Below are 15,530 nucleotides of genomic sequence, written 5' to 3'. Positions count from 1 at the left end.
GGGCTCAGTGACAGGGGGAGAGGTCTTGATGGTGGTGGCACTGCTTGTAGGTGTGATGGGCTCTGTTGGTGTTGTGATGATGGTGGTTGTGGGCTGTGTCACAGGGGTTGAGGCCTCGGTGGTGCTGGCACTACTGCTAGTTTTAGTCGGTTCTGTTGGTGTGGTTGTGCTTTCTGTTATCTTTGTGACTTTTGTTGTTAGTGTTGTTACGGCTGTTTTTTGAGCTTCTGTTTGTTTTCCTGTAGTTGGTGGTTGTGTTTTTGTCTGTATTGTAAATGGTGTTTCTATAGCAGTAGTTGTTTGTATTTCTGAACATGGTTTATAACTACAGCATAGTATTCTGATGTTGTAGTTGTAGCACTGCTTAGATTCTTGGTCTTTGTTATTGCATATCAATCCTCTGGTTTGACTGCATTCTACTATTTGATCAAGATATTCTAGTTCTCTATCTGGGTATTCTTCTGCTCTGCATTGAACTCTGCTTGGGTTTTTACAAACACTGTATCCATTCTGTTTTAGATTTTCAAAAGTTTCATAGTCTCCACTATCCTCTCCAGTTTTAGGCTGTGTACTATCGTACCATTCTGACCATTCACATACATTCTTCACACATACAGTTGTCACTGGTGTTGTGGTTGTGATTTCTGTAATTGTAAGGAAGAAATATAAGTCTTGTTTTCTGTTACTAAAGCGACAGTAATTATTTATTTTCATATATTTTAATATTTTATGTAATAGTATGTATGTTCATATAGTATTTTAATTTTAATAAACTTTCTTTGACAGCCTTGAATTTCATTGCTAAGGTATGTTTCCATCTCATCTCTCTATTTTTTTTTTCTAGTTGTATTTAATCTGACATTAAAAAAATTGATTTAAATATAGTTAATGTAACATACGTTATGTGGAATGTTGACAGATAAGATAATGTGATCTCATACCTGTTACAATAGAAGTAAGAGGATTTCTTATTTTTCTTACTATTATCTCTAGTTATCTATTATTTATGCTTAGCTACATAACTACACATAATGTAAAATATTTTTACAGGTTAATTACTTTTCTACTTATTTTAGTATTATAACGTGACATATTTGTAAACTGCTAATATAATGTAATAGTTTAGCTTCATATAATAGTTTATATTAGTTTATACAGTTTATATAATAAACGTATGAAATATATTTAGCATACAATATAATATATACATAGTTTCTTCTTATTTTAATAACATTTCTTTTCATATTCTTAACATTATGAAAATAAGCATTTGTAATATGTAGTACTTTCTCCTTATCAATGTTACATCTGCTTAATAAAAGACATATATTTAATTGTACAGTTCTTGTTGTAGTATTGTATAATTTTCTTGAAATATTTCTCAATTTTTCACAATTAGATGGCCAGTACAATGAGTTAACTACAGGAATAATGTAGAAGTGCATTGCAGGAATACTATATTGTTAAAGATATTGTTAAACAATTAGAAATGGTTTCAAAGAATGGTTTTAAATAATTTGAGTAGATGCTCAAACTGAATTTCTTAAATTCATTTTGCACTAATATGGTCAGTAATTTTTTAAAATGGTTCTAACTATCTTTTATGTGTTCAGACTTTGGTTTAGAATTGTTCTTTTTTATTTGCAGGGAAGTGAGGAGATTCTCCAGAGTGCAATAACTAATAAGCTCTGTTGTTTTTCCACTGGAAAAAACATGGTGAAACAGTGCAGACTGACTTTGTAAGAAATGCTATACATTTCTACATCCTTGATTATAGTCTAAAAAGCATCTGATGCTGGCCAGCTGAATTGGTTGAATTGGAAATTCTTCCAGCAAAAGTCAATAGTTTCAAGTAAAAGTGTGTGCCATTAACTGATGAAACGACTCTGCCTTTCAGGCATGTTTTAATCCCTTCCAGAGATTTTTCAGTTATTTTAAAGAGTATTGATACATACCTGAAGCAGTAGTTGTGGGCTGACTTGTAGAAAATGTAAATGGGGTTGTTGTTGAGATGCCACATCTGAAGATACTTCTGTTTATTGTTCCATTGACATCGCACGTTGCACTGAAACACCATCCAGTTCCGTCTGTGGTGTTGTAGATGAGTTCATTATATTTATATGTGTTCCCTTCATAAATGCAGTTACATGCTGTAATTCAGAAGGTTTTTGTCAGTCATCTATGAAAAGATAATATCTAGTACTTCATTTTCTTTTTAATACTTACTAGCTGTCTTACCTTTATCATCAAACTTGCACTGTAAACCTTCTGATGTGCATTCACTGAAATAAAAAAATAGAAAAAAAAAAAACATATCTTTTTTATTATGACCTGATTTTATTACTGTCATCTTTTGGCCAGATATCTGCAAGTATCAAAGACTGAACAATTGTGAATGAGAACTTGGTTGATTCAGTTACTCGGATTCAAATGGGAATGTTGCCTAAATTCCAGCTAATTAATAACTGCTTGTTCCAGGCCTTATTTTTACACAGGCATCATAAAACTTTCATGACTCCTGTCATGAAACAGAAATGTGCAATTTTCCATTACTGGTTTGTTCATTTTTCCTTGTGCACAATTAGGCTGGTATGTTAGGCCTTACCATAACTGACATTCATCATGTCTATATATCTTCCCATCTTCATTATCATAACAGTCACAGAGACTGACGCACTTCATCTGATCCTCATGAAAATATGGCTTGTCTGGAGGGCAGTTAGGGTAGCAGCCTGAAGCAAGGAAAGGGCATATATAAGGTAGAAAACATGCAAATGAGAAACAGTCAGGAAAAGTTTTATTTGTTCAGAACGTGTTTGCAGGTCATGTTTTTAATAGTCACAATTTTTGCAACTTATTTTTTCCAACAATCCTAGAAAGTAATGCAGAGAACTACTATTAGCACAGCCCACAAGGACTTAGCCCCAGAGATATTTTTAGCTCAATTTTCCAGGCTTTGTCTTCCTTCATGTGAATGCAATGTTGTTGAAGAGAATTAAATGGTGGAAAAACAGCTGATAGAGAAAATAGACTCAATTAAAGACAATTTAAAAAATATAATAAAATACACCCACTTAAGGGTACTTGCAGCTTTTTTTACCTTCTAAACCTGGCAAGTTATGGAGGCATTTTCCACTTGGGTTCCTACAGGTCTTCATACAGGAGGCTCCACAAGGCTTATAGTGCCATTCACATTCCCCTTGTTGATTATAGTAATCACAGAATAGTGCTAAGGAGAAACAGAAATTTTGATGTGTTCAGAAAAGAACAACCTCTTTTGATTCATGTCTGTTCATCAGATCCCTGATATGCTGCTTGAACAGTCTTGAAAACAAACTTGAAAACCACGAATAAGTGAAAGTGTGTGAGCATCGAAACAGTGCAAAAAGTCTACACAGTAAGATTATAAGGCATGTACATGAGATATCCAGAGTGTGTGTTCAAGCATATAAGCAAGGCACAACTGTGTATTTACGCTCTCAAAAACAGTGTATATAAGATAAAACTCACGACAGATTGATGGGGTTCTCCAGGCTATGCAGACACCAACTTCACTACATGCTTGAGCATAGGCAGCTACTGCTGTACAGAAGCAATCACAGTCTCCTCCAGAGTCACAGGCACAAGCATCTGTCACACATGCTTGGTAATATTTTGCTGGTTCAACCTGTTATAAAAAAGAAGTGTTATACATCCTGTCTTTTCTAAATTCTTTCTTAGTTTTGCTAGACTAGTTTTCTTAAAATTGTAGCATCTCAGAAGGAAGATCTACATCAGTAATTTCTTTTTATGTTTATATACACTGTTAAATACCAGAGGTAATGCCAGATAATATATCTAAATCATCTATTGACACAGTTTTAGACATCTAGACTTGTGTTCCAATGAAAGAGTAGATTCGTGTTCCCAAGCAGTATTAGGCAGCCCCCCTTGAAAATGGTCTCTAGCAGTGGAAAGAACTAAGGTAATACGAAGAGCAGAGTTATTCTGCATTGTTGGTAGGTACTAAGTGCCAGTTAAGGCTATTGCTGATCATAGCATCACAGAATCATAGAATCATTAAGGTTGGAAAAGACCTCCAAGATCATCTGGTCCAACAGTCCCCCCTACCACCAATGTTACCCACTAAACCATGTTCCCTAAATACCACATCCAACCTTTCCTTAAACACATCCAGGGACGGTGACTCCACCACCTCCCTGGACAACCCATTCCAATATGCCTGACTATTCTTCCCGAGAAGAAATTTCTCCTCATTTCCAATTTGAACCTCCCCTGGTGCAACTTGAGGCCATTCCCTCTTGTCCTATCACTAGTTATCTGCAAGAAGAGGCTGACCCCCAGCTCCCCACACCTTTCTTTCAGGTAGTTGCAGAGAGCAATAAGGTCTCCCCTGAGCCTCCTTTTCTCCAGACTAAACAACCCCAGTTCCCTCAGCCGCTCCCCACAGGACTTGTGTTCCAGACCCTTCACCGGATTTGCAGCCCTTCTCTGGACATGCTCCAGGGCCCTGATGTCCTTCTTGTACTGAGGGGCCCAAAACTGAACACAGTACTTGAGGTGCGGCCTCACCAGAGTTGAGTACAGGGGGAGGATCACCTCTCTGGTTCTGCTGGGTACACTATTCCTGATACAAGCCAGGATGCCATTGGCCTTCTTGGCCACCTGGGCACACTGCTGGCTCATGTTCAGGCAAGCATCAACCAACACCCCCAGATCCTTTTCCTCTGCACAGCTTTCCAGCCACTCATGCTTCAATACTACCCCAAAATGTTATTATTGCATTGAGCTTGTGTTCTGTACATGGTACATGACTTTTATTCAAGTCACACCACAGGAAATCCATAGGAATTCTGAAATTCTTCTTTCCCAATAACTGAAAGAATAAATATTCTTTTCCAAGTCAGTATTATTTCCTGTGAACTCAATGGCCTATTACTTTTTACAAGTAGGGGCTATGAATCTGTCCCATTGAGCAAGATTCAGACTGAAGTTTTCCTGACACAATTTGAAATGAAATATGCTGGCTAATGAATGAGGTATGATTGGCAGAATTTTTGAGGATAGCGTTCTTTTTAGCTTCAGTAGTGCACAGATTTAGTCTTCACAGAGTAAACACCTGCCCTGGTATTACCTGAGAGTGACAGGCAGCAAAGACATTGCTGTTGATGAGGCTACACTGCTTTTCCGACCAGGACTTTCGATAAGGGTTGGTAGAACATGGATCCTTTATGATGTTAGCGTCAGGACATGTAGAAGATACTTTCCAGCTGTTTCCAAACTCTAGGACGTTCTCTACTACAGACAGACTCCTTGTAGTAAAGTCATTGATGCCGTTACCGTCATAATTTCCACAGAGGCCACAGATCTGGCCCTGCAAAAGGAAATAAAATAATGACGGTTGTAAGAAAACTTGAAGCAAAATCTGAAACTGAAAGAATAGATGAAATTCAGCTCTTAGAGCAGTGCCATTCTATTCTACCTTTCCTGAACCTTCTCATCCTTTGAAGATACGGGTTTAGATATTTTGGAAAAACAGCCATCTGTTTTCTCAGCAACAGAACATGATCACTAAGGCCACTAAGGCTAGAAACTACTATTGACTTTTCTTCTTTTAAATCTGAACAATACTGGCTTGGTCATTTTCTCCTACCATCTTTGCTGTACATCTTTAACAAGTCCTCAAATGAGGACTCAACTGATGACACAGCTGACTACACTTCTCATTTATGCCTAATTTTATCCAATAAATGTATGTAGAAAAGACAGTTTTACAGAGCTATCATAAATACTACCAGTCCAGCCATGTAACCTACTCATTGAGTCTGTATTGTTATGACTGCAGACAGGTAGAAAAAGAAATGACATTTTCCTTGCACATCCAGAAGTAGCTCTCATTCCAAATTTATGGATATGTAACATGGTGATAGGCTACAATGGATGCTATGAATCTAAGGGGCATACTTTCCATATTGCTACTGTTCCTATAATGTGCCAGTGGGCTAGGCAGCAAAAGAACCTGTAGTACTAAAATGAACTTTTGTACCTAGTTCTAAATTGCACTTAGATTTGCATACAGATAATTGAAATGTTACTGTTGTATTCAGTCAGATAGCAAATTCCTAATCTATGACAGTTTTTAGTTCTTACACACCATAAGCTATAAGAGAGAGCATGACAACAGGAATATACTTTCCTTATCACCAGTTCAGATACATGCCTGAAAAATCCATGATAGAGTTTTACAAGAGGCTCTCACTCATAATATTTTACCTCTTTGTTCTTGAAGTACAATGATATGATTTGTGTATCAATGTGTACTGGAAACAATGGATTACTTCCAAGATCAAGACTACTCAGTTGATTTCTACACATGTAACTATGTAATTTTAATGAGGTCTGATAATCTTTACTGAGGTTCACTGGGTAATTTTCATGAAGTCAAGTCTGCAAAAGCAGTTTGCCAGCTCAAGTTCTATCAGGCCAAATAGGCACTAAACAGTGCCTTAGTAGATCCAAACAGCAGCAGGATGCTGCAATGGCTTCCTAAGATACCAGAGGAATGTAAAACAACATATGATGTCCTGCAGGAATGCGAGAGACATCGCCTGTTCTTGGGATCTTGGTTAGGTCTCACCAAAATTCACACCCAGTACAAATCTACACTTAAACTGCCATTGAATTGCTAGTTCCGCACCTTAAAATCAGGGCTGAGCTTGATGAAGATACTGGTTTTCTTGTCCCACATGAGAATCAGTCCGCTGGTGGTCTCAATTACCAAGTACATACCCATATAGCGGACTGTGTATGGCACCTCACCATCTTGTCCTCTCTTTACCACACTGACATGCTCCTCACCAAGTATCAGTTCATAGCTCTGAAACAGGAGAAAAAGGTGATTAGAAATGAATGTGATAGCTACAGTTGTGCTATTAAGTATGTTTTCCCACTTTTAAGAGTACTAAAATCAGTTTGAATAATGAAAATTAATAATACAAATCCAATAAATCTAAATGATATGGTTCAAATCTCAGGTTCTGTAAATGGTGGTAAAAATATATTTTAAATGGTGTAGATTGAAAAAGGGTTTCTTGGTAGTCACAGGTGAAATACATTGCACAGAATAAAAGAATCTTCTGACATGATAGGTCAAATTTCTAGTAAAGACAGCTTTCCTGCAGAGATGTAGTTTGCCCAAGGGTAGTATAAGATAGCTTTGTAAGGGTGGGAAGTGGAAAAGACAGAAAGCTAGGAAGTTCTACCAAATATTTCACCTGATTTTGATTTAAGCTTAATTGACAAGTTGACTTGGTTTTTAAAACATTTTCTCCAACTTCTTTGCAGCAACGGCTATTTGACTTCTAAGTCTTACAAAGATACAGAACAAAACTGGTCTGTATGCAGTACCTACTTACCTCTAGGAAAACTTTGATAGATTTTGAGCAAGTTGTCCCAGTGTTGCCACAGGGAATATTTTCAGTGATAACCCGGAAGGTCCCATTGACTGTGCCACTCTTCCCACAGTGGTCCTGGGTAGAGAATAAATTTTAAAAATATATAATTGCTGTAGACAAGATCAAGACTACATTACAGTTTGTTATTGCAATTAGCAGTACCTGGACTAGTGTATATTCACAGTTTCCATTGAAGCTGAATCTTTTGTCATCAAAGGTAATATAATGCCCATCTCCATAAACAGCACAAGTACCCAGACATTGATCTTCGGTGCATTCCCACATCCTATCCTTGCACACGCTAGGAATGAGAATTAAGCATTTTAATAGTAAAACAACTCACTGTTCTGTGTAGACATGTCCTTAAAATTTGGTATTTGTTTGTCACCTGATCCCTGGTAAATGTTATATTGATTCTGCAGTTAAAATAGTCTTTTACATTTCTCATGTGAAGAATTAAAGCAAAGTTCTGTTCTGCTATTCTGAACTCAAGATCTGCAGAATAGGATAATATTTAATGACATTGCAGTCCCAAATATTTCCTTCCGTTCTGTGTTTTGGCCATCTGCCTACAACAGAAGAAAACTTGCTCATACTACTGAATCCAAAATTAAATGATCCATCAGTTGATGAAATGCATAGTCCAAATATTTCCTCACCGCTGAACTAGTTAAGATCTTTTAAAAGACAAATGATGGAACCAGCAATGCAGCTTCCCAGGAAATACTTACCAGGTATTACAGTCAACGTTGATCTTTTCCCCAGGCTGATACATGGCTTCGTTGTGAATACATGGACATTCCTCTTCAGGAATACAACCACCCTTCCCATCTAACACAAGCCCAGATGGGCACACACAGCCAGATATACACTGTGTGCTATACTGGAAAAGTCAGGAGGAAGATATAATTTCAGAATGAAATAATTACAATAGACAAAAGAAGATTAAATTATTATACAATGTCTTTGTATTGTCTTATTTCTGCCCAGCTTAAATAAGAGAGGACAATGAAGTACTAATAGGCCTCTAGAAAAAGAAGAAATTATTAGCCATTGATTTAGTAGAATATAAATCTGTTAAATGTTTTATTTATTCTACTCCTGATTGCTGTGTTGGAGTGTGTGTGAAATTTGAAACATATTCAATCTTAAGTTTTGCTCTTGTTTGCTGAAGAAGACTTACACTTTGTAATGGGTGAACTGTGATTGAATGAATGGAGCTTCAGAAAGAAAATAAGCAAATTTTGTTTGTTTGGGTGAGTTACATTGAAAACTGATTTATCAGATTTATGATACTTCTTTATGAAATGTAATATGGCTATCATATACCTCAATGGAGTGATAATTATATATAATTAGGCGTGCAAGAAATTCACAGTTGCATCATGGTATGGGAAAGAATGATTGCTCCTGGCCATCCTATAGCAGGTAATTTTCTCCTAAATCAGTAAAACATGTGGGAAAGCCCTTTATATTTTTACTATTAACTACTGTTATATGCAGTAGCTGAAGAAAGTTTGACACTGATCTTAAAATTTAAATTGGATGTTACTTTATTACATTTTGGTCTAAGGATCCTATTGTTAATGCTTCATAACAAGGTTCGGGGATTTTACTATAAGAACAAAGTATCTGTGTTGCAAATTCACTGTAGAAGAGTTAGATCAGCAATGATTGTAGCACCAAGGCCAGGGACAAAACCTGGAAGTGCCATTTCACCCTGCCATGACATACTTACACACTTCATATCCAGAGTCTGGCAACTTTTTTGACATTCTGCACCAGTTGTTCCTGCAGTGATGTTTGTGCAGTCAAAGTAGACCATGGGAGATTTACAAACTGGAGGAAGGAAAAAAATGAGAGCAATAAGAAATGGCATGGGGTTTAACCCACAGCAGTAGCTGTGAAAAAAAATATTCTAGGAATTCTTGCAATTTTCACATTTCAGTTAGTAGGGCCTGCTGCCCCTATTCAATTTGCTAAATAGGAATCCAATTGTAGATTCACTTCAGAGCACTGAATTCTCAGAACTTCCCACGGTATTTCAGAAAAAGAAAATCTTTTAGAGCAACAGGTTCTATCATGAATCTAGGTTCACTTCTGCCTTTTACAATAGCTACTGCACTATAAATATAAAAGGAAGACTTCTATTATTTAAAAATCCATTAAGAAGTATCAATTGTATCAATTATTTCTGTCCTAAACCTGGCACAGAAAAAAGACAAGTGGAAGATTTTTTATTCTTATTTTTTACCTGGAATTGGATCAGGTGCTCCAATACAATCCAGTCTTCCCTGTGTGCAAGTGCTGTAAGAAAGGGAAAAACATTTTTTTTTCCTCTCAACCATGTATTGAGACTGAGAGCTACATTTATCTTGACAAATTTCAGTACTTTCTAAGGAATACATTGAATTCCATAATGCTATTTTGCAATCCTAGAAATGAATTTCTCTAAACACCACTACCAACGGTGCTTTCCTATGATATCCATTACTGCTTAAAAGGAAAAATCATAGCTTAAAATGGGTGTATGTCTCTGCTTTTTGCTTACTTTCTCATTAGATCTCCCATTACTGGTTCTGTCATATATTTTATGCTTGACAAATCATGGAATTAAATAGAAAATACACCTAAATACAATTGCTTTATCAAGTATTCTTAAAAGTTGAAAAGAAAAAGTTTATGAGAGCACTGTATTGAATCTCGGGCAGGGTGAGGCCAATTTAAATGCAGCATATTTTAATGAGAAAATGCATATACTATTGCTTGAGTGCTTTGCAAAAGCTCCCCTTACCATACAAGCCCATTGTCATGGACAGCTTCTCCAAGTGGTATGGGAGATCCTCTGTAGTAACAGGGGCATTCATTAGAAGGCACACATTTGCCACTTTCATCCATGTAGGTTCCATTTATGCAGGTGCAGCCATCAAGTGGGACAAACTTAATATTGCATGTGACATCTGGCTCGCTCAGAGAGCGACAAGTGGGTTGACAGGAATCGATGTTATAACTGTAACTTAGGGATTTGGGACATGAGATGGTGTATTTTGCTTGAGAGAGTTAGAAAAAAAAAAAAAAGAAAAAAAAGGTTTGTTAATTCCAGATGGTAATTTTCGGTGGGAAGAAACAAAGAGTAGGCAGTAAAAATAACAGGTAAACAATACTGTACACCCAGAGTTAGACCTGAAAAACTGCTGTACATGTGGAGTAAGCCAAGTGATGTATGCAATAAAGAAAATATTTTTTTTCAAGTGAAGTTTGGAAAGACAACTTCATTTGTCATTGCTGTTCATTGCTGAGACTTTTAAACTTCTGCTGTATGACCCAAGATGTCTCTCTGAATGTCTTTTGGTATGCTGAAAACAGACCTACTGGATCAGTGGAACTTGGCTTCAAGACATCTTTAATTTTCCAGTCTTCTGTTTAGTACTACTAGTGCTGTTACTCCAATATGTCATATTTATCTCTACAACAACTTATGATACATATAGTTAGATTCAGAGTTGTGCAGAAACTGGTGAAGGCACATCATTGACAACAGTTTCTTTCCTAGGTGAGCTGTCTCCCATCTATTTATACTTATTCTTGCTAGTAATGGATTGATTCTAAGGTAACAGCAGAGAATTACTTCCAGGAGTGCATTTAACAAAATGCCTTCCTCAACACTTACCATGTTTGCCTAGAAATCACAATAAAACAATATTTGATCAACAGTTTTTATTGGTAGGTGCTCTTAAGAAAGGGAATAGTGTCAAGTACTTACAACAGACATCAGTCCTCCATCCACTTATCTGGATTCCTCTTGCAGCACAAGCTCTCACATAGGAAGAGAGGGCTGCACACAGACAATCCTCACTGTTTTGACAGTTACATGTGTCAAACATGCAGTTCTAGGAATGAAGAGAAAAATAAAGTCTCATTTGCATGACTGTCAATCTAAAAAAAAAAAAAGTTATCTATCTGATTTCATGCACAAATCCTTCCTCAGATATGCTCAGTCACTAACATCCAATTACTTTCCAATAATTATCTAAGTTTCCTGGCTGGAGAGAATGAAGCTAATGGAAATAAAATTAATGTTTAAATTTATTATTGGGAAATAGTAGTTTTAAAGTCTGTTACACATTTAACAGCTTCATCTGAACCCATATTTATGAATATGCAGCACAAAGCTCTATACACATTATGCAGTCTAGACACATCATTTCATCAGCATCAATATCTTGATTCGTAGTGAGAAGAAGGATTGTCAATACACTGACAACAAAATGGTGATAATTAGGCACTGGGCTTTCTGTGCCAAGTGGTTATTAATGAGATATGAGATTGGTGAGATAATTCACTGTAATATTCAAATAAGCATTTGATATGCCTTTATATAAGTTTCCTGCTATATGTGTATGTCCATCCAGGCATAAATAGCTGCCTTTGGATTTACAAGCAGGTCAGGGTGACAAAGCCAAGACTGACAATTGCAATAAGGTAATGTTACAACACAAAACAGAGACACATGTTGAAATGAAGAAGAGCAGTGAAGAAATGAAAATGCAGGCATTGCATAAGACCATGAGAGACATGTCTGTGACAGTGTTTTCCTGGAAGCTAGTTGTAATGATCCTATTTCTATAGTTTCTAAGGAGGAAAACAGCCTAACAAACTACCGTGTGGTAAGTAGAAGGATTCACTGCATAGTGACAATCAGCAAAAGGTCCTTCATTGTCAGTTAGTAGTCCACACCAATGCTGAGCATATTTTTCTGTGAAAAGAACAAACAGTGCAAATGCTCATTACTCTTTCTATTTCATCACTCACAAAAACCCACTGCCCAGGTTTGTAGGTTTGTGAAAACAGTTCTGACTGTTCAGTTCATCAAAACTCTCCTCCTTTTTTTTTTTTGGAATCAGCTTGTGGACTAGGGTTACTAAAACCAAGGGTGCATTGAAATGGAGTTGCTGTAGAACTTGAATTAAGCAATTTCCAAATATGCTCCTGTGATCCAGTCCTCTGACACCAAGTTGTCAGCTTAGATATTCTGTTTTCAGTGATTATACAGTTTCTTTCACTTACGTTTCCAGGACTCTACCTTTACCTCATTACCTATCCTGTTTGTTTTAATTGTGAATATTCTGATTTCTGATTTTCAACAAATATACAAGTCTTCATTCTCTTACCTTCTCTTTCTAACAGATGTGTTTCCTTAGCGATGAGGAAAAATAACTAGAAAAAAATCTAGAATGAAAAAAAAAAAAAAGAAAACAATGATAAGAAGTATTTACCATTATCAATGCTGAGTGCGCAAGGGTTCTCAAAACTGCTCTGGATATTAGGGCATGAAGCCTGAGTTTTCCATGTATTAGCAAATGCTGCTGCTGTTCCTTCAACTACTCCACTCATGGCCTTGAAGTCATCAGTTTGGATATTATTGAAATTTCCACAGAGACCTGTTGAAAAACAGTGAAAAGTTTATACTGTCTGTACTAGATAAAAGACATTAAGCAATATGTTCTTAAATCTCATTCTTAAATTTCATTCACTTACCACAGGTTTGGTCTTTAAACTGAGGGTCAATTCTAATGAACACTTGCATGATGGGTGTGATTTGGATTTCAAGCTGGAGACCAAAATTTGTCTGCATGATGATGAAGAATGATGAAGGTCTGAAGATGGTGACATTGGCTATAAAAGAAAAATTGAATGCTCATTTTCTGGATGAGGCTAAATGAAGGAAACAGTGCATGATTATACAATTCTTATTGAATTTCTATTGCAATTGTTGCAAATTCCTAGGTAAAATAAAGACAATCTTTTCAAACATTATTCAGAGATATAAATCAAAATGAACAGTTAGGAATTTGCTTGTAGCTATCAAGTTGTTAACTTTATTCACTGTCTCATTTTTAAGCATTTGGGGATTACTCTTGAGAGAATAAGAAGGAAAAGCTGTATGGCATGGCATTACCAAACAAAACAAACACACACACAAAAAGAAAACGGAACAAACAAACACACACACACACAAAATTAATCTCTTTTAGATTCTAAGCATACTTCGGGCCCTCACTCCACTGGACAGGGAAAATAAGCAGGATCTGGAAGTCAGAGGTATAAGGTAGAATCATTAGTTTTTGAGAAATCAAAAATCAAATTTGTATCTGAGTTGTGGGAGTACAGTGTTAAGTTAAAACAAACAAACAAAAAACAACAGGAAGTAATCAGCTGTCTTCATGTTCTGTTTTGGGCAGTGAAAATGAAGTAAACTTTACAGAGACCAAAATCAGTGGAGTGTAAAAATGGTTTACTTCTATTTGAACACTCGCCTATGCTTGTACTGTCTCACATTTATTTCTGACACTGAACTTCACACTTCTACTTTAAAAGCACTTGCACAACTCAGAAAATATCCCAAAGAGAACCAAGGTTAGAGCATACAGGTTCTGAACAATTCCCAGTCCTCTCATCTTCTGTTTAAGACAACAAGCAGGTGTAGTAGAGTTGAAGTTCTGAGCTTATCACTTGTAGGCTGTTAGAGGAAAAAAAAATACCTGCTGAGATGGGCAGCTGGGTGTAGATCAAGTTCACAAACACGCCACCGTCAGGTTTGACCACAATGAGCTGTTAAGGAAGAGGAATAAGAACCAGCCAGGTGAAGGATTACTATAGTCCAAAGAGTAATAATAATTACGACTCCAGTGAAGAACTTTTAATTAAAGGGGATAGTTTTTGTGATTTCACCTCCTGTTCTACTTTGTACAATTTACTATTTTCTCTGCCAAAACAGAATTGCTTTTAAAGAGTCTTTCTCAACTCATTAGTGAATTACATCATTTGGTTTCTATGAACACAACTTTGTGACGAATTACACTCCTTACTGTTGTACTTGTAGCTTGTAAACTACAAGCTACTTATTTTTTTCACCTGATTGCCAGAGAAAGGTGTGTTTTTTTCTGCTTTTTCTTAATGAACTTCCAGAAAGGCAGATTTACTACTTATTTCATTTTGATAATAAAACAAATGTATTTTCACTTAATTAAAAAGTAACATGTACTTATCCCATATATTGAGAGAGAAATGCAGTTCCCTGACTGATTAAGACCTAGCTTCTTTGCTGTCTACATTTTTAATAGTTGTTTCTCATGCTTATTTTGCATTCTTACAGTTTGTCCTTTATTCATGCTGAGGGCCACTGTCTTTAAGCATGTTTCGGTGTCTGTCAGGCCACACTTGCGTAGTTCTGCCAGGATGGTGAATGTTTCATCTTCACAGTGCTGAGAAAAAGAAGTCAACTATTATTTAAGGAAAGGCTAAATACAGAAGCTTTCCCTGTCAAATTCTCTCTTAACTCTGAAAAAAAAAATATGTTTCTGGATTCTCCCAAATACTAAGTCTTCTTTGGCCTAAGATTCAGTTTTGCCTTTTGTAATGTTTAGGAACCAAAAGAGAATTTGTATCTGTTTCTGCATTTCATTGATAATATCCATATTCAGGGTTTTTATTCATGCCTAATTCTAATGTTTGATTCAATTACACTGTATCTCTCGTCCTTATGGAGATGGTATCAAGCTAGACAAAGATTTCAGATAAAAAAATTTTCAGGAAAACAGCAATAAAGATCAATGTTTTTTGAACTGATTTGTGCAAATGGGAAAAAAAAGAAAGCAAAGAAGAAACACAAGAAGCCCCCAAAGATCAAACCATTTCACTTGCACATTGCTGTAATGAAATGTTTTGGTTATAATTAACTTTTAATTTCTCTGTTTCTTTTGATTCATCTTTAGAACAGTTCTAAATCTAAATGAAACGCATCAGTCGACTTGAACTGATTTTTCTGTATTTGAACTCCCTAGAAATTAATGAACAATGTTAGTCTTATTTATTAAAGATTATTTTCCTTCTATTTCTCTGAACTGTTAGTGTAATTTTTTCAGACTTGGCATACAATTTGGCCCAATGCCATAAAATACAGTAAGAGGGTAAAATTATGCAACCCAGTAAGAGCTGGATTAATCACACTCAAGAATGTAGATTAACCAATAACTTAAAAATCAGTGCTCTTCAGCAATTGTTATATCACAGAAT

General features: G+C 36.2%; 1 protein-coding gene across 1 annotated transcript in view; it reads right to left on the bottom strand.

Annotated features, from left to right (window-relative positions):
- The window catches only part of LOC118167781 (mucin-5AC-like), a 34,146-nt gene that overhangs the window by 7,450 nt on the left and 11,166 nt on the right, over positions 1–15,530 (bottom strand). The window contains exons 12-31 of the mRNA XM_035327572.1: positions 14,609–14,719; positions 13,997–14,066; positions 12,993–13,130; positions 12,731–12,895; positions 12,116–12,210; positions 11,218–11,344; positions 10,249–10,504; positions 9,709–9,761; positions 9,193–9,293; positions 8,186–8,337; positions 7,617–7,755; positions 7,416–7,529; positions 6,698–6,877; positions 5,135–5,374; positions 3,511–3,667; positions 3,101–3,229; positions 2,606–2,732; positions 2,239–2,282; positions 1,956–2,150; positions 13–644 (exon numbers count right to left, since the gene is read on the bottom strand). Coding sequence (XP_035183463.1) covers positions 13–644; positions 1,956–2,150; positions 2,239–2,282; positions 2,606–2,732; positions 3,101–3,229; positions 3,511–3,667; positions 5,135–5,374; positions 6,698–6,877; positions 7,416–7,529; positions 7,617–7,755; positions 8,186–8,337; positions 9,193–9,293; positions 9,709–9,761; positions 10,249–10,504; positions 11,218–11,344; positions 12,116–12,210; positions 12,731–12,895; positions 12,993–13,130; positions 13,997–14,066; positions 14,609–14,719 — 3,225 coding nt within the window. The remainder of the gene's footprint in view (positions 1–12; positions 645–1,955; positions 2,151–2,238; positions 2,283–2,605; positions 2,733–3,100; positions 3,230–3,510; positions 3,668–5,134; positions 5,375–6,697; positions 6,878–7,415; positions 7,530–7,616; positions 7,756–8,185; positions 8,338–9,192; positions 9,294–9,708; positions 9,762–10,248; positions 10,505–11,217; positions 11,345–12,115; positions 12,211–12,730; positions 12,896–12,992; positions 13,131–13,996; positions 14,067–14,608; positions 14,720–15,530) is intronic.

Source organism: Oxyura jamaicensis, chromosome 5, assembly GCF_011077185.1.
Source record: "Oxyura jamaicensis isolate SHBP4307 breed ruddy duck chromosome 5, BPBGC_Ojam_1.0, whole genome shotgun sequence".
In the NCBI taxonomy this organism is placed as follows: Eukaryota; Metazoa; Chordata; class Aves; order Anseriformes; family Anatidae; genus Oxyura; species Oxyura jamaicensis.
The sequence above is the reverse complement of the archived record's forward strand: the minus strand, read 5'-3'. Positions and strand labels throughout refer to the sequence as shown.